Here is a 23,629-nt window from a genome sequence, read left to right as displayed (position 1 = left end):
AGCCAGAGCAACCTTCTGCGGTGGATGAAGGTGGACTGTGGTATATCCCACAGTTCCTCAGCATCAGCCTGGGTCTCAGCCCCATATGCCACCTGACTCAACAGGTAAAACTCACCTGAGCTCATGCATGCACATCCATGCCCAAGGAGGTGCCTCTGATCAAGGCAGAGCTTAATCACTGGATCTCCCCACCCCCAGGAAAGGCTGAGGGACAACGTGGCTTTCTTTTTGTAACTGCAGTTTACTTAAAGGCCTGTGTTTACATGTGCTGCTTTCCCCCACCGCCCTTAATTTCATGAGAAATGCAATTCATTTCTCTACTTTTCAAAAACTTTTACAGAGTAACAACACTTTCTCTGAAAATCAGATGAATTTTAACAAGCCCTGGAACTGGACAAAGGAGGGGGAAAAAATGTCTCCATTAAGACCAAATGGCTGTTTCCCGTGTTTTCTTTCTCTTGCCAGCCAGAGGCTGACCTCACCGGGACCCCAGAAAGACAGGGTCACACCTCACCCCCACAGACGACAAGGGGAAGTGGGTTTGAGGTTTCCTCTCCCTTTCCTTTTCTCCCAAACGACCGTGGAGTGTACTGTAAGAAAAAGATCCTCACACACTGCCTGAAAATGGATAGTTTAAACAAGACAATAAGCCTTCCTCGCCATGGGTTCCCCGCTCTCAAGGCAGCGTCGGCCCAGCCCCCAGGGAGGGCAGCCGGCTCCCCTGGCAGAAAGGGAGGGCTGGCTTTACCTTGACCGTCAGCGTCATCAGGATCTTCCTCTGGGACTCGGGTGGCATTGGGTCATATTTCTCTGTCCTCATGCTCTCAGGCTGCAGAACGTAGCCCGTGCGCCCATTGAGAGAAAACAACGCGTGATTCATCTGCATGAACTTATCTGGGAAGGAAAGTGAAGGCCTGCTGTGAGTCAGGCATGAGCATGCTGGCCTCCTAGGCCAGGAGTTCCTAGGTGGGGAATGAATTACACCTTTTCCCAACATTAATGTGAGGCAGCTGTTAAAATAAGTATCTCACTTGAAGAAAATACAGGGTTTCTAGACAACAAAATCCCAGACTGGGGAACACCTTTCCAAGTATGTCCCAAAATCCCCAATCATAAAAGAAAAGATTCCAACTTGCTAAAAGTATCTATGTAGAAACAAATGGCATAGGCTATTTTAATTCAAATGACAAATATATGAATATAAATTTTTAACCTCTTAGTTCTGATACATCTATGCTATAAATACCTACTGCATAGATACATCGGGTAAGAAGCACAAACAGTTTGCAGAAAAGAAAATGTCACTGCTCCTTAAATAAGAGAAAAACTGGTTAATGTCACTTACAAGAAGCAGCTCTAATGGACTACAATGTATCAGTTTTCACCTGGCAGTTGTGCAAACGGCAAAAAGTTCAACAAAACTCAGTGAAGTTATACAAAGAGTGTACTCCAACCTCCACCTATTTCCATCTCCGCCCACAGTCTCTCTGGAGGGCAGTGTGGCAGCGTGGCTTAGCTCAGGCACACCTGCAGGCACATCTTCAGTGGTTTTCTTCAGGGCAAAGGTGATCAAAATGCAAGTGCTGCTTGACCCTCCCTGCGCTTCTCAGAATTCTGTCCCACAGACATATTCCTACATCTGTGGAATGGCGCTCACGTCAGGGTACAGAAGGCAGTGCTGTCTGTGACGCCAATAATGGGGAATACCTACACGGGGACTTGTTAAATAAATGATTGGTCCATTCAATGGAATCCAAGGTGGCTACAAAAAGAATGTAAAGGAGGCTACTGATGAAGAGATCCCCCAAAAGAGGTTTTAAATAACAACAACAAAACCACAGAGCCCCATGATTTATGTGACCACTTTGTGTCCAGAAGTCTGTGTATGTTGGTTGTGCCACCATATGAATGTCTCTGGAAGAAAGTCTGAGCAGAACGCCCTCCCAGAGCAACAGGCCAGGAGAAGAGGGCTCCAAAGATGCTTTAATTACATGAGCTAATGCATTTGCTTTTTCTCTTAAGCCAGACTAACTCAGCCTCTGTTACTTGCAATCATGAAGCCTGCCTGAGCCAAGCACCCTTCGGTCCTCTCATCCCTCCGTTCGGCTGCTGGACCTCATACGAACCAGCACTCTGCTGAACCGTGCAGTCCCTCAGACAAACCACTCATTCCTGGACACCACATGGCACCTCTGACCCAAGCTGACTTGGCCTGGAGTGATTGCCACCACCACCTTGCAGGGACTGGACTACCTTCAGTCTGCCTTTACCTGCCGTCTGGAAATTGAGTGCCACCATCTGAGAACCGCACAGCCAGAGGCGGAAGGGGTCGTAGTTTGAAGAGTCAACTCTTTGTCCCTTTGGGTAGACGCGGGTCAGCCCCTTTTGATTGTACCTCAGGAGGTCGACCGGCTTCTGTCTGGTGATGCTGTCAGCCTTCGTCTCCACAAAGGAGCGGATTTCTCGGAAGTCAGGATTTTCTGCACACAGAGAAAAAGGTCATCACTACTTCTGTGTCTCATCTCTGCATTTTCTTAATGTCGGATGCAATGGCTGGATGCTCAGATTATAAAAGGAAACCAGCAATCTCCCTTTTTAACATTCAGGGGGTTCTGATGATATTGTCCCAATTGGTGTCACTATGGACTTTTGCCCTCTGGGGGTTCCAGGTATTTAAAAAGGGGCCTACATGGGGAGGGGGGAGGGGGGAGGGATTGCACTGGGGAGTTATACATGATGTAATTGATGAATTGATGGGTGCTGACGAGTTGATGAGTGCAGCACACCAACATGGCACAAGTATACATATGTAACAAACCTGCACGTTATGCACATGTACCCTAGAACTTAAAGTATAATAAAAAATAATAATAATAAAAAATAAATAAAAATAGAAATAAAAAGGGGCCTAGTTTTCCCACTGCCTTTTAGTCTAGAATTATTGTAATTTACTTTTTTTTAACTACCAACATCCTTGAACAAGAAAACACAAAAGTGGTAGTTATAGAAGAGGGAATATGGGGATGGTTTTAGGTAAGAGAAAATCTTGGGAGTGGAAGATCCAGAGAGATCACAGACACAAGATGAACAAACTGAGAATCGCCTGCCCCTGCCCGCAGGTCAAGTTGCGATGTGGGTGCCTGTGCGGGGAAGGGAGAACGAGGAGAGGGAAGGAGACAGGCCTCATCTTGGCTCCCTCCCATCCAGCTGTGGTGGGCTAGCAGGCAGTCAACACGCTGAGCCTGCTGAGTCCTGAGCTTTGACATCTGTCCCTGAACAGAGGTTCCTAGGGACTGGCTTCCCAGTAAGTTAACTCAGGGGTCTGGTATTGTCTGGCTGGTCTTCTGTTCTAAGATGAAAGATGAGGAAGCACCCCAAAGAAAAAAATACGTACGGCATCATCAAAAACTTGCTACCTGCAGAACAGGGTAGAAGGCCCCTTTTTTAACTACGTCTGTGGTGGGCTGAGTAATGGCCCCTGAAGACGTCCAGGCCTTAATCTCTGGAGCCTGTGCATGTGTCCCTCTATATGGCAGAATAGACTTTGCAGGTGTGATTAAGGAGCTTGAAATGGGAGGCTTATCCTGGAATATCCAGGTAGACCTAATGCACCACAAGGGTCCTTATAACAGGGAAGCAGAAGAGGAGAAGCCCATGTGACCACAAGCCAAGGAATGCCAGCAGCCCCCAGCAACTGGAAGAAGGAATTGCTTTCCCCTCTGGAGAGAACACAGCCCTGCTGACGCCCTGATGTTGACCCCAATACGGATTTCAGACTCTGGCCTCCAGAAATGTGCAAGAATAAATGTTTTCAGCCACCAAGTTTGTGGTAATGGCAATAAGAACTAATCCACCCACTAAGTGGGTGATATGGTTTGGCTGTGTCTCCACCCAAATCTCACCTTGAATTATAGCTCCCATAATTCCCATGTGTTATGGGAGGGACCTGGTAGGAAATAATTGAATCATGGGGGTTTCCCCTGTACTGTTCCTGTGGTAGTAAGTCTCACGAGATGTGATGGTTTCATACGGGGTTTCCCCTTTGCTTGGTTCTCATTCTCTCTCATCTGCTGCCACGTAAGATGTGCCTTTCACCTTCTGCCATAATTGTGAGGCCTCTCCAGCCATGTGGAACTGTGAGTCCATTAAACCTCTTTTTCCTTATAAATTACTCAGTCCCAGGTATGTCTTTAGCAGCAGCATGAAAATGGACTAATACAGTGGGTTTTCCTACTGAGACACCAAAAGAGCTGCTTCCACCAGCTCCCTCACCTGGAGAACAAACCGAAGGTGAGGCCATCTCCCAGGAGCAGTTCGAAACAGGAGCTTGCACCCACTCTGCCCTCTCTGAAAATAGCAAACTCGAAGGGAAGGAAGTTTTCACTGCAGTTGTAGGGCAGATTCTTGGGGAAGATCTTACCTAAGTTGTCCTTGGTTTTGCTGGTTGGTTTGCAGTAGACAACCAGGTCAGAGAGCTCGATGGCGATGGACTGGTTCTTCTCCCAGTACTTCATGTTGTTCTCCTGTTTGGAGTTCACCGTCTTTAGTGCCCGCCCCTGAGAAGTCCCATCTTCCCAGCTCGCCCTGTGTTTCTTCTCCTGCATCCCCACGTCGCTTTCTCGCATGCTCGGATCTTTAGTATGCTTGAATGTTTTCCCTTCCTGAAGACAACCCTGCCCCTCTCATTTCTTCCTCTGTCAAAATTCTTGACAAAGCTATTTCCACGAGGATTTGGTGTCCAGCTCAGTCCTGGCCATAGCCCTCAAATATAGCTGAGGTCAGGATGGCAGGGGAAGGGGGCTCTTCTCTGTCACCACCCCTCTGTCCTTAACTCTGCCTCCTGTCCCCTCCCCTAAAGCCACACTGTTAGAGTGTCTCAAATTCTAGTTCTTCAAATCCTCGTGGGCTCTGTGGACCCCAGCATCTTTGTCGTAACTCTTTATCCCCTGCACCCTCAAAACCTGCATATCTGCTCCCCAACTCTGCCCATCAGGGCTCTGTCCAAGGGACCACTACCCAGTGGCCAGACTATGTGCCATGGACTCGGGAGGTGCCTCCTTCAGAGGACCCACCGCCAAATCTTAACTCCTTGCATGTAAGGATGAGCTTCTCACTTCACCCCAAAGCAGGCAACCCTTTTGGGCCTCCCCAAATTCTACCAGACTTTTATTGGCCAAGGGAGGACCTTGAGAGAATATTTAGATAATAACGGTCACTATTTGGGGGGTGCTTAGCTCTAGGCGTCACAGGCTAAGCACTCGATAGATACTACCTAAGTCAGTCCACACCCTGACAGGGAGAATTATCTCCGTTTAACAGAAGTTGAGTAGCTTATATCAGCCTTCACAGCCAGCCAGTGTCGAGACCAGATGCTGCCAAAGCCCTGTTAACACAGGGTGGGCTCCTGCCCCGCCCACCACATGTTCCAGCTCTGCTTTGTCCCTCACACCCCGTCAGCTGCCAGGTTCTGGAGACAATCTCACTAAAATGCCTCCTGCATCCAGACCAAGAGTTCCTATCCCGGCTCCCACTGAACCACAGCAATGCCCTCCTGACTCCATCAAATCCCTCCTTGTAGACCCAGCCCAAATCATTCCTTCTCTGGGAAGCTGATGTGCTTAGGCTTTGTGTCCCCATTCAAATCTCTCATCTTGAATTGTAATCCTCAGGTGTTGAGGGAAAGACCTGGTGGGAGGTGACTGGATCATGGGCTCGGTTTCCCCCATGCTGTTCTCATGATAACAGCGAGTTCACCAAGATCTACTGGTTTTACAAGGCAGTTTTCCCTGCTCTTGCTTCCCTAGTCTAGGCTAATATCTTTATAGCAGTGTAAAAACGAACTCATCTGTGGATTAGCTCCAGCCAGGACTGGGAAGGGATATTGCCCTCTTGGAACCTTCCAAATCACTCACTGCCTCAGCTGGTGTGCTCTGCTTCTCACCGTCCCTTGCCTGACTGTCCTACATTAATGCCATTCAGTGCCAGTGGGCAGACCTTACTTCCCCACTGAGATATGCCCCATGATGGCAGGGCTGTGCACACAGCAAGTGTTCAGGTGATGGTGGTCACTAGGTGAGAGAGGCAACATGACCCAGTTGTTAAGACAGTGGGAACTGGAACGTGAGTTTGAAACCTGGCCCGGCTGTTCTCAGACTGTGCCAGCTGGGCAAGCCATACAGTCTCCTCGTACCTCAGTTTTCTCAGCTGTAAAATGAGGCCGATATGAATCCTTACCTCACAGGGCTATTCCAAAAATTAAACAAAGAGGCCTTAGCACTCTATGGGCACATGGTAGCTACCCCCTAGGCAAAGAACCAGAAAGTCATGTTTTGTAAACAAGCAGGTGAAGGCACCCAATTTCTTCTGTAAGAACGCCTTCACGGGTGAGTGCTGACAATTCCCAGGGCCAAAGTGGACCTTGGCAGTGACCAGCAAATGAGCCTTTTACGTGAGCTCCTGTTGTGACCACATCATCAGGACAGCTTCGAGTGTGACTCTAAGCCCCTGATACTGGCTCTAGCTTGTCCACATACCCCCAGCTTCTGTCAGCCCTTTCCATCCTTCCTGAATGTCCTTGGGGACACAGCAAGCTCTAGGGGTCAGGCTGGAAGGGCTGTGGTGGGTGGGAAGTGCATGAACTAACAGGTAAAGAAGGTGTCAGCCAAGCAGTCAATAGCCAAGTGCTGTCACAGAAACCAAAGCCATGTTTCTTTTTTTTTTTTTTTTTTTCTGAGACAGAGTCTCGCTCTGTCCCCCAGGCTGGAGTGCAGTGGCGCGATCTCGGCTCACTGCAAGCTCCGCCTCCTGGGTTCACACCATTCTCCTGCCTCAGTCTCCCCAGTAGCTGGGACTACAGGCGCCTGCCACCTCGCCCGGCTAATTTTTTTGTATTTTTAGTAGAGACGGGGTTTCACCGTGGTCTCGATCTCCTGACCTCGTGATCCACCCACCTCGGCCTCCCAAAGTGCTGGGATTACAGGCGTGAGCCACCGCGCCCGGCCTCAAAGCCATGTTTCTTTTCCAAACCTCAGGTGTTTTCTCCTGGTCCTTGAATTAACTTGACTTTGTACTCTTAGTGCACAGTTTTCACCACGGGGTTGTCTGTAGACAGGAAACCCCAGAAATAGCACAGCTCACCTCCAGTGACAACAGAATTGCTTAAAATGAGGGAGTGGGCATGCCTGTCGAATTCTGGAATGTTGGCCTCACACAAAACACAGCGCTATGACAAGGTATGGGGCTTCACTTTTTCTTTTTCCTCCCAACCTCAGCAGAAGACAGTATCAGTTCAAGAAGAAACGCCAGCTGCTGCTTCAAAATTGCATAACAAGGCCGGGCACAGTGGCTCCTAATCCTAGCATTTTGGGAGGCTGAGGTGGGCGGATCACTTCAGGTCAGGAGTTCTAAGACCAGCCTGGCCAACATGGTGAAACTCCATCTCTACTAAAAAATACAAAAATTGGCTGGGAATGGTGGTAGGCGCCTGTAATCCTAGCTACTTGGTTGGCTGAGGCAGGACAATCACTTGAACCCAAGAGGTGGAGGCTGCAGTGAACCGAGACCCCACTGCTGCACTCCAGCCTGGGCAACAGAGTGAAACTGTCTCAAAAAAACAAAACACAAAAAAACAAAACACAAAAAAACTGCATGACAATTACTCCCTGGGCCTGCAGCTGTCGTCTCAGAATGGGAAGTCACAATACAGTTGGTGAGACTCTGGAAATCCACTAACTAGAAGGATTTTGTGACTGCCCTCCGCCATCAATGAGGTGGCTACAGACCATGTAACAGTGCAGGCACTTAGGGACAAGCAGAGGTCCTGGCAGTGAGCAGAGAGTTTAATCCGCCGCTGGTTGCCCGAGAGTGGAATGGGGCCTTCTTCCTTTGCCCCCCAACACCAGCTCCCCAAAAGGGCTAGCTGTGCTCAGTGCGGGAACTCCGTCAACTCTGCTGTCCCGTTTTTTTCTTTACCCCTCAGATGTAATAACAGAACTTTAAAAATCATTCTCATGAAATCTCAGCAAATATAAAAACCAATTAGGAAGGAATGTAGACCAAAGGCCGCCAACAGCAGCCTTGAACAGCTCAGCTTCATTTCAGAAACGCTCATGCGGCAGGAGAGGAGGTGCGAGGCAGGGGACACACAGAGCCTTCTAGGGAAATAACACCTTTCCCCATTAAGCAAAGCAGAAAGAGCCGGAATACGCTAGTTGGAGATTTTTCAAATAAACCTCAGGGTTGTGGCGCCCCCCTGTGCCTCAGAGCTGCACTGCAGCATCAGAGGCAGTCAGGGCCTAGAAGAGATGGCTTCACTGGGAAAGGCAGACGGACAGCACAGCTGGCTACAGGCTCACGGTTCCTCCCCCATGGCTGCTGGTGTGAAAAGCCATGGGAAGAATTAGGAGCCCTAGGGAAGGCCCCCAGGAGATCCTGGGTCAGAGAAAGACGATGTCCCACCAGGGAGGGGACCCATGGACCGGCCCCCTCTGCCAAGTCTCCGAAAGAGGACACAACGATCCTCTCGTGACCAGGGACTGGCCAAGATGTGCGGCCCTCCCAAGGGGAAAAAAAAATGACCCGGCTGCTGGTGGATGACTAAGTATCTTGGAGGAGAGACTCACTGACGCTAGCCAGAAGTCAGAAGGCACGAGAGGCCCCAGGAAGGCTTTAATCAGCCCTTGGGGTCAAGATCTACCTTAGAAGCAAATGGGTCCATGGGAAACCCTACAATTTCTTTCCAGTTCTGCAGCCACAAGGACAGCCCTTACTCCATCATCAAAGATAGGGTGGCACTTGCCCATGTCGCTCTGGTATAATGACAAGGCAGTGATTAAGTACTTTTGAGTTATGAATTTGGTTCCTCGTTTTGCAGACAAGGAAACTGAGGCCCAGAGCAGTGTGGTTGCTTGCCCGGGGTCCAGCCCTGCCAGGATGCAAACTCCAGTATGCCCAGCTCCAGACCTCCTGTTCTTATCCAGAAGCGCACACCTTCCCAAAACACTTCCAGCCAGAGACTAGCAGTACTTCAGGTAGGACAGCCCTGAAAAGGTCATTTCCGTCTAGAAGGGAAGTTCCTCCACCGCAAAGAACCGCGTCTCACTGATTTGCTGTGTTCTCAGAGCCCATTCCAGGTCCAGGCAGCTGAGCTCAGTGAGCATTTTCTGTGGGGAGGATCCAGACTGCTCTATATGATACTTAGAAACAAAATATTCAAAATGAGGAAGGCAGTAACGTCTTTGGTAAGATATGTAGGGCCGCACAGACATCACCACTGAGCATTGCTGCACATACTCAGCCTTCCGAAGGTTCGAACCAGACGACCAGACCCACCTTCCCAGGGCGGCTCCACTATCCCTGCCTCTCCCTAACCGGAGGTGCTCCTATTGTCTGAACCCACCTGGTCTCCTCTCCCAATTCTGAATAGCACCTGGATCTGCTCCGCCTACGGCCTGGACCCACCCACAGCCTCAGCTGAGCACCAGAGCCCTGAGAATGCTGGCCCACCTGCACCCCGTGAGCAGGTGCCTACCTTGGTGTCAATCTTCCAGGTGATCTCTCGGATGCTCTGAAACCACTCGAAGAGCTCCTCCACCCTGTCTGTGGCAAACTCCACGGGAGGATCGCCCTGCTTCTTGGGCTCCAGGATAAAGACAAAGGGCTTCTGGTTTTTCCCCTGTGGGGCTTTCACTTGGGGGAGAGAGTAAGAAACGTCCCGATCAGCCTATCAGAGGGCCACAAAGACCAGACTGCACCCTGCCTGAGCCATTTCTCTCGTGGACCAATCACCACTGCTGTGATCAATGCGGTTAGCATTGATGGGGACGTCTACTTTCCATCGGGGTAGGTACACGTCACACACATAGTAGTGTCCTCCAAAAAGATGTGTCGGGTCACCAGTACCTGTGAATGGGACCTTATAGGGTCGTTGCAGAGGTACTTAGGTTAAGGATCTCAAAATGACATCACCTTGGATTTAGGGCAATTCCAACACCCAACAAGTATGAGTATCCTTGTAAGAGAAAGGAGAGGGACACTTAAGATGCAGGGGGGGAAAAAAAAAAAAAACATTAAAATGCAGGAGAGAACCTGAAAAAAATACCCTCTTGTCCACTTTATAGACACATGTTCATCTTGACCAAAAGAAACATTGAAAATCTTTTTGATTGACCCATCAGAAAATGCTTTTTGCACTCATCATAAATATTTTTTACAAATTACTAAAGCAATACACGTTCATTTTAAAAAGATTTAAAATATAACTAAGCAACCTGGCATTTTTACAAAATGTTTACCTACAATACATAAAATTTTATGAACTGATTGTTTCACTTAGAATATTGTGCATAATTTTCTGTGTTACATATAATCTTTTATATATAAAGAATAAATAATTCAAATGGCTTTTTTTTTTTTTTTTTTTTGACAGGGTCGCACTCTGTCACCCAGGCTGAAGCACAGTGGTGCAATCTTGGCTCACTGCAGCCTCCACCTTCTAAGATCATGCAATCCTCCCACCTCAGCCTCCCAAGTAGCTGGGACCACAGGTGCACACCACCAAGCCTGGCTAATTTTTTTGTTTTTTGTAGAGAGGGGTTTCACCATGTTGCCCAGGGCTGGTCTCGAACTGAGCTCAAGCAATCCACTCGCCTTGGCCTCCCAAAGTGCTGGGATTACAGGAATGAGCCACCACACCCAGCTAAATGGCTTTAAAAACAGATGCAGACACAAGGGAGAAAGCCACGTGCAGACAAACGTGGAGACTGAAGAATGCAGCCACAAGCCAAAAACACCAAGGAGTCACCGGAAGCTAGGAGAGAACTGTGGCATGGCTTCTCTAGACACAGAGAAAGCATCTTACAGACAAAAAAAGATTATGAAGCTTATCTGCCAAATAATACCAGTAGCTAAGATTTCTGAGTTCTTATATTCCAGACAATATTCTAAGCAGATTACACGTACTGCATTTTTTTTTTTTTTTTTTTTTTTTTGTTATTTAAGATTTTGAGGTCTTGCTGCATTACCCAGGCTGGTCTCAAACTCCTGGGGCTCAAGGGATCCACCCGCCTCAGCCTCCTGAGTAGCTGGGACTACAGGCACCCTGCTTTTGCTAGGCCCATTTTACAGGAGGCAAAACTGAGGCTGATTAAGAGAAAGTAACACATGGAAGGTCACACAGCTAGTAGTAGTAAAATTGAGGCTCAGTTCAAACCTGACTCCAAGATTTCCACTCAGAACCACTGAGCCACGTGCCTCTGCTCTGCAAATACAGGGATGGGGGAAGATGATGCAGAAAGCACCAGAAGTGGACGCAGGGGTCCCGCACCCCCTGGCCCACAGGACCTCAGCACGTGTGGTGGTCACTTAGGACCTTGATTTTCTCATCTGGTAATGGGAGCAAAGACTCCCTCTCTGACCTATCCTGCTGGATCGTTGTAAAGGAAAAGCAGCAGGTAACAAATGTGGAAAGTAGGCCGGGCATGGTGGCTCATGCCTGCAATCCCAGCACCTGGGGAGGCCAAGGCAGGCAGATCACTTGAGGTCAGGAGTTAAGGCCAACATGGCAAAACCCCATCTCTACTAAAAATACAAAAATTAGCCAGGCACAGTGGCACACGCCTATAATCCCGGCTACTCGGGAGGCTGAGGCAGGAGAATCACATGAATCCAGGAGGCAGAGGCTGCAGTGAGCCAAGATCACGCCACTGCACTCCAGCCTAGGTGACAGAGACTCTATCGCAAAAAATAATGATAATTAATTAATGTGTAAAGCAGAGCACTGGCAATAGAAGCACGAAGTTCCTGGGGCTACTGTCACCTGAGTCCTAGGGAACCATGCCCATGCCTTCCCAGGGAGGGTCATGGGCTGCCCAGAACAAGGAGGCCTGCTACAGAGACCCTTCACATGGGAGCTGCACCACACCCACTTCAAAGCAGGCAGGCTCAAGACCCAGGAAGCCCAGCACACATGAGACCCCGGCCACCAATGGACAAGCCCAGCCTCAGGGCCACGCCTTCATGTCCCCTTACAGCAGTCAACATGGGTGGGCTGAGTTTCCTGGGCCCCAGCAGAGCAACCAGGAAGCAGAGGTTCAAAGAGAAGACTTGACAGGTCTGTGGTCTCATAGCAACAGAGAGGCAGAGCTGGGCTCAGAACCCGAGACTCCCAACTCCATGCTGCGTTTCGGCCAGGCTGACAGCTCAGCTTTCCTTCGAAACGCATGGGAAACACAGGCAGATCCTGAGATAGTAAGAGTGATGTTGGTAATCATGTCCACTAACCACCATCTAGCACTTATGTACCAGACCCTGTTTTAGCATTTACAGTTTTAGCAGAGATTAACAGCAGACATAGCATCATACTCACTGACCAGCCTGACCTAAATACTCAGCTACAGCAGGGGAAGGAGCTGGCATTCAAGATAGGACCCTGTGTCAGCCACCTCCCGGTGTAGGGCGGGGCTGAGGTCAGTCCATGGGGGATGGGGTGGGAATCCAGGCTAAGATGATGTGCGCACGTACCGACGTTATAGGTATTGAGGTCCAATATTCCTCTGCAAAGAGACCCTAAGGGATTGTCTTCAATAATCTGTGAAGAAACAAGACATAACTCACGTTAGTTGTAACAGGAATAATAAAAAGACAACCCGTTTCCAAAGCACACCGTTTAGCAGAGACACTGCCTGTGGAACTGTTTAAAATGCATTTTCATTACCAGATACGTCTACGGGGAGAGAGCTAAATAATGAAGCATGGAGCTGATAGGGACCTGGCACGGAGAGGGTGCCAGGAGGTTAGGAGTTTCATTTTCCAATCCGTAAAAACGTGCCTTGTGAATTCTAGAGCAGGTTTCACAATGCTGCCTCAGATCTGGTTTCAAAACACATCCTAGACCATTTATCTGACCTTATTACAAAATGAGACTCTTTTGCCTACTAAAGCCCAGCTCAAGAACCTTCTGTGGCTCCCCATGTCCTGTGGAAGCAACGCCCATGCTCTGTGATCTGGCTTTTAAGACTTTCAGAGCCCCCATTACCCTTTCCAGCTCTGCCTCCAATTGCACACTCGAACCATCCCAGGGTCTGGCTGAGATGAAGATATCTTGGGCTTAGGAGAGGTGGCAGAACCAGGCATCCACTCATTGCCTGCACCACCCCAACCCCCAGCCCCTGCACCAGGCAAATGTTGATGCTCAGGTAAGGGCAGCACAGTCTACAGACGCAGCAAGGGCTTCATGTCTCTGCCTCAGCCCAAGCACACAGAACACAACCACATTCCCACTGCCACACCTTTGCTTAGACTGTACTTCCCACTTGGAACTCCCTTCTGCCAGTTTCTTGCTGTTGAACTCTAACTTGACTTTTAAGGCTCAAATACTCCTTCCTCCAGGAAGCCTTCCAAGATTGCCCTACCTCCCTTAGAAAATAAACACCTGGGGCTCTAACGGGATCTTAAAGTCTTCATTACAAAGAAGTCATCCTTGCTGCAGCGCCGGCACGCTGCATGTGGCTGCTCTCTAACCACCAGGTTTACAAAGTCACCAGGAAGGCCTCATCTCACCACCTGGTTAGACCCACTTGCTTACTCAACCTGAGCACGTTCTCAAGGTCTGGCTGCCCAACATACATGTGTTTCATTTGCAAGTTGCTTAAGCAAAGGACAAATTCCCCATTTGGCCACTTTCACTCCAGTGGGAATTCTCCCTGCATATTCAAACCCTTCCAAGCCCAGCACAACCTGATTAAAACACGGCTGGCTTGTCACAGCAACTCACCCGCAACAACTCAATCTCAATTTCCCTATCACTGTGTCTTTCCTGATCCAGAGCTCCACAGAGACCACAAGCAGCACATGGCAACATTCAACCACCGAGATGGCACAGGTCCCTGAAAAACTGAACCCGCAGATCCCTTCTTCCTGTAACAGCATCAAAGAGGGGGACTCGCCTGCTTTTCCAGCTCCTCGACATCTGCAGTTGAGATGTCCTCGACGTAGTTGGATGGGAAGTACTGCTGGATCCTGGTTCCATAGTCTCCTTTCCACCTGGATAAGAAGAAAGGACACGGGGGGCTGTCACCAGGTGGCCTGCATTCCCCACTACTGCTTATCAGCACCCAACTGCTGGCTTGATTCTGATGGTGACAGGCAGCAAGTGGCCAAGTGACCAGTGTCACTATCTGTGGCAACGGAGCATTTCAAAGGCAACTTTTTTTTTTAATTACCAATGAGTTATTGGGGTCTCATTTCCCTCCTCATCATATGATCTTAATGTTTGATCAAAGATACCCCAAGTCAGAAGTTTCAGTGCTCTAAGTGGAAGTCAGAGACCATACAAGACAAAAGTTCACCCCATTTCAGGGAGGTTGTGAGTTTAGAGAGAAGGTGGTTCTGGAGGCAGACAGGCTGGAATGAAATTCCAGCTCTCCCATTGACTGTGGAGGCTTTCTGTGCCTCCGACTATCCATCTGCAAAACGGGGAAATGCGAGTGCTTCCCTCAGCGCATTTTATTAGGACTCTAAATTAACAAAAGCTGAGTGCTTGGGACAGTGCCTACCTAGTGCACAGTAAATACTCAATAGTGTTAGCTCTTACTATTATTCAGCTAAAACACTGTTCTCTATCTTCATAACGACACTGACAACACGGGACATAATCCATCTATGAATGTTCCTGGACCCCACCAGACGGTGAGCACCTGTAACATTGATTCCTCCCGGCAAGTCCATGCCCAGACACGCAAACCCTCTCCTTCAACCTGTCCATCTCTTGAGCCACTTTCTGTAGCCAGGGACTCTCCAAATGCACCTCTGACCACGCCACACGATGGCTCCCCAGGGCCTCTGGAATCCAGCCCAGAATCTTCAACATGGCAACCACGGCACAGCACAGTGTGACCCCAGGACTCCCAGACGTCATCTCCTAACTCTCCATGACATTTGCTCCACATGACCCATAGTCCCCATCGTGCCCCTGCCACGCTGCCTGGTTTCCATGCCTTGGCCCATGCCCTTGGTACCCAGTTTCCCCCCACTAATTTAAGATTCAGGTTGGGCATTTCCTCTCCCAGGGAATCTTCCCTGACTGCCCCCTAGGCTGAGCACTCTTCCTCTGTCCCCACAGTCATCCAAGCAGCCACACCTTATACTTAACGTATAATTACCTGTCTGTCTTCCCCACTATATGAGATGTTTCTGGATCTTTTTGTTTGTTTGTTTTGTTTTGTTTTTGAGACAGAGTCTCACTCTATCACCCAGGCTGGGGTGCATGGCACAATCTCGGCTCACTGCAACCTTCGCCCCCCGGGTTCAAGCAATTCTCCTGCCTCAGCCTCCCAAGTAGCTGGGATTACAGGCACGTGCCACCACGTCTGGCTAATTTTTGTGTTTTTAGAAGAGACAGGGTTTCACCATGTTGGCCAAGCTGGTCTCAAACTCCTGACCTCAAGTGATCCGCCCACTTTGGCCTCCCCAAGTGCTGGGATTACAGGCGTGAGCCACTGTACCCGGCTGACCTTTCTGGATCATAACCAAGTCTGTGCTCCATGGTGGTGGGAAGAAATTAACAATTTTTTGGTCTGAATAAGCAGAGTGAGGACTGATGCTACCAATTCACCTAGCAGAGACACAGGACCGCGGGTTGTAAGCGCTTTTCACACCCTCCGCACCATTTCTCCAGACGCACTTCTGGCGAGGGCTGGCTGTATTTACAACGATCATATATACCATCTATCCAGGACTGAGCACTTTGCTTTCCCTTCACTCAAGGAGCATCTTGGTTCAGACAACAATTGTTTGGTCCCCTAGCTACAGCGGAACCAGTTTGGGAGTATGCAAAAAAGGCCGTTTCACACAGGCAGCCCCCTGTACCACTACTGCCGTCAGAGACAGAAATGACCACAGCCGCTGGGCGGTGTGCCCACACTCCCTTGCCAAAGAAACTTCTGCCAGTCTCTTAAGACAAGAGCCTTCACAATTCAGAAAACTGCCTATCAGAGTCATAGAAAGGCGTGAAGCCGCCTCACACAGAACGGAAAACTGATTTGGAGTAGTCACCTGGGCTCCACCCACAACTCCAGAAATGACAGTCCCCCACCCAGTGAGCACCAGGAAGTGGACCAAGGCAGGCACAGGAGCACAAGGAGGGAAAGCCAGTGTGCCTGGAAGAGACCTCAACTCTGTGCCACTTCGAGTGGAGGGACTTGGGCAAAGCCAAGCCTCTGAATTGGGAGAAGCAGATGGACAACACTGTGGGAGCCTCCAAGGGGCAGCAGCAGGGGCTGCAGTAGGGACTGCGATGTCAGCAAGGAGGCCAAACAGGGCAGGCCTACGCCCCTACTCCAGCTTAACAGGTAACTCGGCTGCATCTTTGGTTCTGGTGAATCTAGGTATGAATTGGTTTGCAATGAGTTTCTCCTGATTTTAAGAAAAAGTCTGACAATCCCTGGATTAAGGCATCTTGCAAGAGGACGGGGAAGGACTTAGCAGCTGAATGGGGTTCAGAGTGTAGGCTGTGGGGATTCAGATTTCAGCCTGCTATGTGGCCCTGGACAAGTGACTGTACTTCTCAAGACTTCAGTTTCCTCATCTGTAAAATGCAGGTAACAACACAACCAACCTTTTACAGTCATCATGTGGACTGACTTATTTCAAATGATGTGTTATTTCAAATGTGCTTCAAACAGTGCTTGACACATAGAAGCACTCCATGCATGCTGCTATTCAGATTTCTAAGCCAGGTCTAGTTATCTTGTGGGAGGCAGAAACGCCAGTCTCTGAGGTACTTAAACCAGGGCTCACTGGTTTAATATGAGCGAGTTCTTACTGCTCTCAGACAGAAGTCACCCCACAAAACCACTTGCCCAGAAACCTATCGGTGGGCAGCGAATTTTTCTTCCAAGGTTAAAAAGCGAAGTGGTACTAAATCCTAGCATACCCAGGTACCTTTGCCCTAAAAACGTATCGTCTTCAACTCAGGATGTGGCCATTGCATACAGCACGAGACTATGGAATAGCCTAAGAATTTGAATTGGAAATAACACAAAGTCTTGTGTATTGTAAAGCGCCTGCACTATTTAGTATTTAGTATTTATTTGTGTGACTTGGAAAGTCTCATTTGCTGCATCTTTAAAGTGGGGAGACTCATAGTCCTGACCACAGGGAGTAATGAAGATTTGGTTAGACAATGCATGAAAGCAGTGCGCAGACTGCTTGCCACTTAGTAAGGCTTCAATAAATGGTAGCTGCTGTTGTAATTACAATAATATACAATATATGATATGTTGATAACTGTTAATACTGTTGTTTATCCATTTTCTCAAATAGAGCATGCACCAAGCCACCTTCCTAAAAAGGGACTTAACACAAGAGGTCAAAGCCAGCCCAGGATGACAGACAAAGGGGGTCAGACTTGGCCAGCACCTGAGTCTCATCACCAAGAAAGGACACGTCAAGCCCCCGTGCCAAGCAGCCCAGCCTCTCTTCAGCCTTACCAGCCCCCGGGCTCCTTGGAGACATTGTGGATGAGGGCACCACGGCAGAAGCTCAGCTCATCGCTTTGCTTGGCTTTGTAGTCATACAGAGCTTTCACGGTTCTCTGAGGCTTTCAGGGAAAACAAGAAGGAAAAGGTCAGGCTGGGGACAGGAGGGGAGGGAGACGGCTGTGTTTCCAGGCACCATTTGGTTCTTCTCACTGAGGAGCAGGAGGCTTCAGGCCAAGGTTACAAAGTCACCTGCTGGAGAGGGACTGGCATTGCAAAGAATCCAAGACCCCAAAAAAGTCACTAGGGAGTGAAGGAGAACTGACCTAGTCAGAACCAAGGGTACCTGGGTTGAGGTTAAGGGTTAGGGGTTAGGAGTTAGGGTTTAGGGCTGGGGTTAGGGTTAGAGTTTAGGCTTCGAGTTGGGGTTAGAGGTTACGGTTTAAGGTTAGGCTTAGGGTTAGGGTGGGAGTGACCCTATATTATAGTGACACAATATTGCTCAATTTCCTCAACAAAGAAAGGATATGCCTTTTAGATTAAGCCAAGACCATCATCACAGTGCCTGTGCTCAGCAAGCCTCCCACAAGTTTAGGGGCAACCCCATTCTCCTGCCTGTCCTGAGGGCCTCACGGCTCTTTTTCTGAAAGTCAGCAGTCCCCTATCTACACTCCTGCAGGACCTTGACATTTTGCAAGAGTCACTGAGCTGCTCCTCCATGAAATTCGTCAAAACGTATTCTCTGTTCACAGATCTAAGATAGAACTTCCTTGGTATAGAAATTTTCTTCAATGAATTTGTTTTCATGCCTTCTGCCTGGGAGGCATAAATGAACACCCACACGGCAAGCAAATATTAGTGGGAAAAGCTCTGACATTGTCAAACCTGTTTCAATCAGTGGCTTCCTTCTCCTCCCACCCGAAGGAAATGGGAATTTCGCAGGGAACCTAGTAAAACTTTTCCTCAGAACACAGGCTACGGAGTCACATATGTAGGTTCAAATCATTGCTCTGCCTTTGAATAATAATGTAAGTGTGAGTCTCTCTGATCCTCAGTTCCCCCATCTGTGAAATGGGAATTAAATTTTTATGTATTTCACAGAGTTAAGACTATTACATGAGATCATGTGTATAATGATAAAACTGACAACAGCTTACAATTCTTAAGTGCTAACTAGAGTATAGTGAAAGCATTGTTCCAAGCCTTAAGGTATCTCCTTTAATCCTTACAACCACCATAACAGGTAGGTAGTTATATGATTATGCCCATTTTACAGATGAGAATACTGAGATGCAGAGAGAGACAGTAACTTGCCCCACATCAACCAGCTGTTTTAAGTGGCTCAGCCCAGAACTGGATCCATCAATGTGAGTGATTGCCATGGTTCATGATGTTTCATAAGAAGCAGTGTGGGTTCTAGAAGCCCTGCCACAGGGATCTGCAGCGGGAGGCCAGAGGCTAAGCAGAGCCCTCGCCTTTCTCTCCCCCGCCTGCACACAGAGCAGCCTCTACCTGCGTATCCTGCTTCAAGGATGGATATGAGGACCAGAGCCGGTCTCCAAGGCCACAGGAAGGAACACTGATCGGTTAGAGAGGTGATTGTTCTCGTCACCAAAACATCCTTCACTTCTAACAAAAGTCGTTGCTACTAAGGTCTACTTAATGCATTTCACACACAGCTCAATTTGCCCACAACTTTGCAAGATTTCATTTCTTTCTGAAACAGATCTGCATTGGCCAAGGATTATAAATTTTTAAAAAAGAAAGTCATCGCTGGATTTCAACAGAGCCCACAAGCAGGGCCCCTTCCTAAGCGAGCGTTGTACACTAATCGTGTGCCACATGACCCCCAAACAGAAAATTCGCCGCAGTTCTTCCTGTGCTGGCTGAAACTAAATTTCAGATGAAACCATGGCAAGGAGGAGCTAAGGGCTAAAAGTAAAATCCATCCCTACACCTGCATGAAATTACACAACAGTGTCAGGGTGGGAATATGAGATAGCATTTGCGCTGCAAGGAGGTCAGCGAACCAAATGGAATTTATAAACACCACGGACTCCGTCAGCGAGCGAAAAACATTTGAAAGGCTTTTAATTAGAAGCATTTGGCCCAAAGGTGGCTCGTCAAACCTCAAAATTTTATCAAAACACTGTTGCATTTGGATGGAATTCTATTAACATTTTCCCTGACATTAGACTTCATATTGTCAATCATCCTTTCTTCTCAAAAAAAAGAAAAAAATTATTTTAGCCAGGTTTTCCAAAGTCTTCCCTTGCCCTGTTATAACTGCCAGGGGAAGAAGATGGAATCCACATCAGCCTCGTGACTCAGAAATCGTGTGAACTGGAGGTTCGGCACTTACCATGGACGGATTGATTTCACTGGGATCCACATACATTCTGCTGACGTCGTAGAGGGAGTTTATATCTCTTTCCTGGAAAAAAAGAAAGAAAGAAATGGAATAACCCATGCTCCTCGAATAGCCCTTACATATAACAAGTGTTCTAGGCTTCCTTATGGTTACCTATCCTTTGATAGAAGAGTTGAAACCTCACGGAATTTTCTTATGGCCCATGAGTAGACACAGAAAGAAGCTATAAAGAAGGTCCCCATACTTGGAAACTAACCCAAAATCAGAATGGCCCTGCCCTGGCCTGCTGCATGCCAGGCACCGTGTTCCTTTGTAAAAGCACAAATCCTAAGATCCAACAGTGTGCTGGAGTGACCTCCCGGCTCACAAAAGCCCACTGTGTACATCACTTCGTGACTCCACATTCCAGGTTCAAGCACAGCACATCAACAACTTGAAAATGACCACTGACCACCGTGGAAGTATTTACACCATGGAAATTGGCAAATGCTACAAACCAGTCCCTTCCCCTGCCCCGCTCAGAGCTGTTTGAACATTTACTAGCACACCACTGCCAAGATCCACCCCCACCACCTCTGTTCCTCTCTAACTCTTCTTTCTGTTCCCCATGTCACTTTAGGGCTTGCGGTGTGGCCACTCGTCTACCTAGAGCCACCCCTTCATTCACTTCTCCCAAGAGCCCATTCACTGCTGTCTTCCATGTTGCAGCCCACATTTCTCCCCTTTTAAGGTAGCCTTCTCTATCTCCACTCCCACAGCCTAAGGTAGTGTCCACCCCTTTTCATACCATCCTGTTTATTATATTTCACGCTACCTGAAAACATCTTAATTGTGTATATTGTCTGTCTCTCCTCTCCAGAACCTAAATTTCCCAAAGCAGATTTTGTTCCACAGTACTCCCAGTATCTAGAACACTTCTTGGCACATGGTGAGAATGCCATAAATCTCTTTTCAATAAATTAATGATCTATGTGGTAGGAATGGAGACACAGTAATCACATCAGGTCTCTCCTGACCCCAGAACTCTCCAGTGACTCAGAAAAAGCCAGGGCCTTACAATGGCCTATGCACCCCTGCATGATAAGTCACCTGTGAACCCCCATCCTTATTTAGCTCTACCCCAACTTAGGCTCACTTCATTCCAGCCATGCTGACTTCCTCTTAGCCTCCAGGCAGGCTTCTACCCCAGGACCTTTGCACATGCTATCCTCTCTTCCTCCAGAAGATACCCACATGGCTCAATCCTTGTCAGTGAGATCTTCCTATACCACCCTCTGAAAACTGTGGCCCCTTCTCCATCACTCTGTATCCCTTTATCCACCGGCCCAGTGTTCTTCTCCTTAGCACTCATCACCACCTGGAACATGCTATGGATATTTTAAATCTCATTTGTTGCATCTCCCCAACACTACACTGTAAACAGCACAAGGGCAGGGTCTTTGTTGTGTTCAGTTTGTATCCCCAGAACCTACAGCAGTATCAGACACCTGGTGAATACTCAGAGATTTGCTGAATTCGTGAACAGATGAGGTACAACCTCAGACAAGAAATCCCACCAAACCACAAGGCAGTCCACCACCTACCATGTTGTAGCGCTCCAGGAGCTCGGGGGTCACGGGGTAGCGCAGTCTCATCTTTCGGTAGAGTGAATGCTTCTCGTAGTAACTGACGAGCTCCACCAGGCTCTCAAAATAGGCGGAGGTCCCCAACACAAAGTGCCGGCCATCCCGGTTGATTCGACAATGCTTTACCTTGCCCCTAGCCCTGGAGGGAGAACAACACAGGGTTGACATGCCAAGATCCTGTTGGCCAACCAATTTTTATACAAACCTCACTGATTAGATACAACCTAGTTACCCAGCCTTAGAGAAGTGGGTAAATAAACAGGGTATAGTCCTCCTATGGAATACAAGACAATTAGAAAACAATGGTGTGGGTGTTTTCAAAACAGATGTATAAGAATCTGTGTCTCAGAAGAAATATTGCCGAGTGACTCAACAGCTCCTCTTACCCTCCCCTCCTCCCCAACTATGGGACTTGACTTTAGGAGCATCCTAGGGAACTAGGTCAAGAGTAGGCCACATCTGGCCCACCACCTGCTTTTATAAATAAAGCTTTATCGAAACACAGCCACAGTTCATTTGTTTATACATTGTCTGGGGCTGTTTTCACACTCTAACAGCAGAGTTGCATAGCTGAAACAGAGACCACATGGCCTGTAAAAACTAAAATAATCACTCTGTGGTCCTTCACAGAAAATGTTTGCCAATCCCTCCCATCAAAATTATTAAATCTTGTCTTCAGTGACTCAACTAGTAAAACAGTGACTTTTTTTTCAAAAAAGAAGTAAGTCTTTCATTCCTTCATCTGTTTGAAACATGAAGCAGAAAAAAATCCAAACAGAAGAGCCTGCTTGGTTTTATTAGCTTTTATCAAAACAGAAACATCTGGAAAAATATTTTTGACTGTAAGTTTACAGCGAAGAGGGTCTTTTTTAAAACATCTACCCCAAATAGCCAAAGCAATTTTGAGCAAAAAATAACAAAGCTGCCATCCTGGCTAACACGGTGAAACCCCGTCTCTACTAAAAAAATACAAAAAACTAGCCGGGCGAGGTGGCGGGCGCCTGTAGTCCCAGCTACTTGGGAGGCTGAGGCAGGAGAATGGCGTAAACCCGGGAGGTGGAGCTTGCAGTGAGCTGAGATCCGGCCACTGCACTCCAGCCTGGGTGACAGTGTGAGACTCCGTCTCAAAAAAAAAAAAAATAAAATAACAAAGCTGGACATATAACACTATCTTACTTCAAAATATACTACAAAGCTATAGTAATAAAAATAGCATGACAGGCCGAGTGTGGTGGTTCACACCTATAATCCTAGCACTTTGGGAGGCCAAGGTGGGCGGATCACGAGGTCAGAAGATCAAGACCATCCTGGCTAAAATGGTGAAACCCCCTCTCTACTAAAAATACAAACAATTAACCAGGTGTGGTGGTGGGCCCCTGTAGTCCCAGCTACTCGGGAGGCCGAGGCAGGAGAATGGCATGAACCTGGGAGGCGGAGCTTGCAGTGAGCCGAGATCGCACCACTGCACTCCAGCCTGGGTGACAGAGCAAGACTCCATCTCAAAAAAAAAAAAAAAATAGCATGACAGTGGCATAAAAACAGACACACAGACCAGTGGAACAGAATAGAGAACCAAGAACCAAGAAATCAATCCATGCATTTACAGTCAACTGATCTTCAATAAAGATGTCGAGAACCCACCAGGGGGAAAGGACAGTCTGTTAAATAAGTAGGGTTGGGAAACCTAGATTTAAAAAATTTAAAAGAATTTCAAAAGAAATTCCTACATAAAAATAATAAAAATTTCAAAAGAAGAAAATTAGACCCTTATCTCACACCATAAACAAAAAAAGCAGCTCAAAATGGATTAAAGACTTAAATGTAAGACCTGAAACTGTAAAACTACTAGAAAAAAACAGAGAGGAAAACCTCCATAATATTGGTCTGGGCAACCATTTTTCAGGTATGACCCCAAAGCACAGGCAACAAAAATGAAAGTGGACAAATGGGATTATATCAAACTAAGAGGCTTCTGCATAGCCAAGGAAAGAATCAACAGAGTAAAGAAACAACCTACAGAATGGGAAAAACATCTGCAAACTGAACATCTGGTAAGGGGTCAATATCGAACATATATAAGGAAGTCAAACAGCTCAGTAGTAAGAAAATAAATGACCCAATTTAAAAATGGACAAAAGCCGGGCGTGGTAGTTGACACC

The 23,629-nt window shown here is 47.8% G+C and overlaps 1 protein-coding gene across 3 annotated transcripts in view; it reads right to left on the bottom strand.

The window, feature by feature from the left end:
- Window positions 1–23,629, bottom strand: part of PLCG2 (phospholipase C gamma 2) — a 202,430-nt gene that overhangs the window by 24,884 nt on the left and 153,917 nt on the right. For all 3 annotated transcript variants that reach the window (XM_023226894.1, XM_023226895.3, XM_031934483.1), the window contains 9 exons: window positions 21,429–21,609; window positions 19,837–19,908; window positions 17,487–17,596; window positions 13,944–14,040; window positions 12,520–12,586; window positions 9,530–9,687; window positions 4,421–4,523; window positions 2,271–2,480; window positions 749–894 (listed from right to left, as the gene is read on the bottom strand). In XM_023226894.1, coding sequence (XP_023082662.1) covers window positions 749–894; window positions 2,271–2,480; window positions 4,421–4,523; window positions 9,530–9,687; window positions 12,520–12,586; window positions 13,944–14,040; window positions 17,487–17,596; window positions 19,837–19,908; window positions 21,429–21,609 — 1,144 coding nt within the window. The remainder of the gene's footprint in view (window positions 1–748; window positions 895–2,270; window positions 2,481–4,420; window positions 4,524–9,529; window positions 9,688–12,519; window positions 12,587–13,943; window positions 14,041–17,486; window positions 17,597–19,836; window positions 19,909–21,428; window positions 21,610–23,629) is intronic.

This window comes from Piliocolobus tephrosceles, chromosome 17 (genome assembly GCF_002776525.5).
Source record: "Piliocolobus tephrosceles isolate RC106 chromosome 17, ASM277652v3, whole genome shotgun sequence".
NCBI classification, from domain to species: Eukaryota; Metazoa; Chordata; class Mammalia; order Primates; family Cercopithecidae; genus Piliocolobus; species Piliocolobus tephrosceles.
The sequence above is the reverse complement of the archived record's forward strand: the minus strand, read 5'-3'. Positions and strand labels throughout refer to the sequence as shown.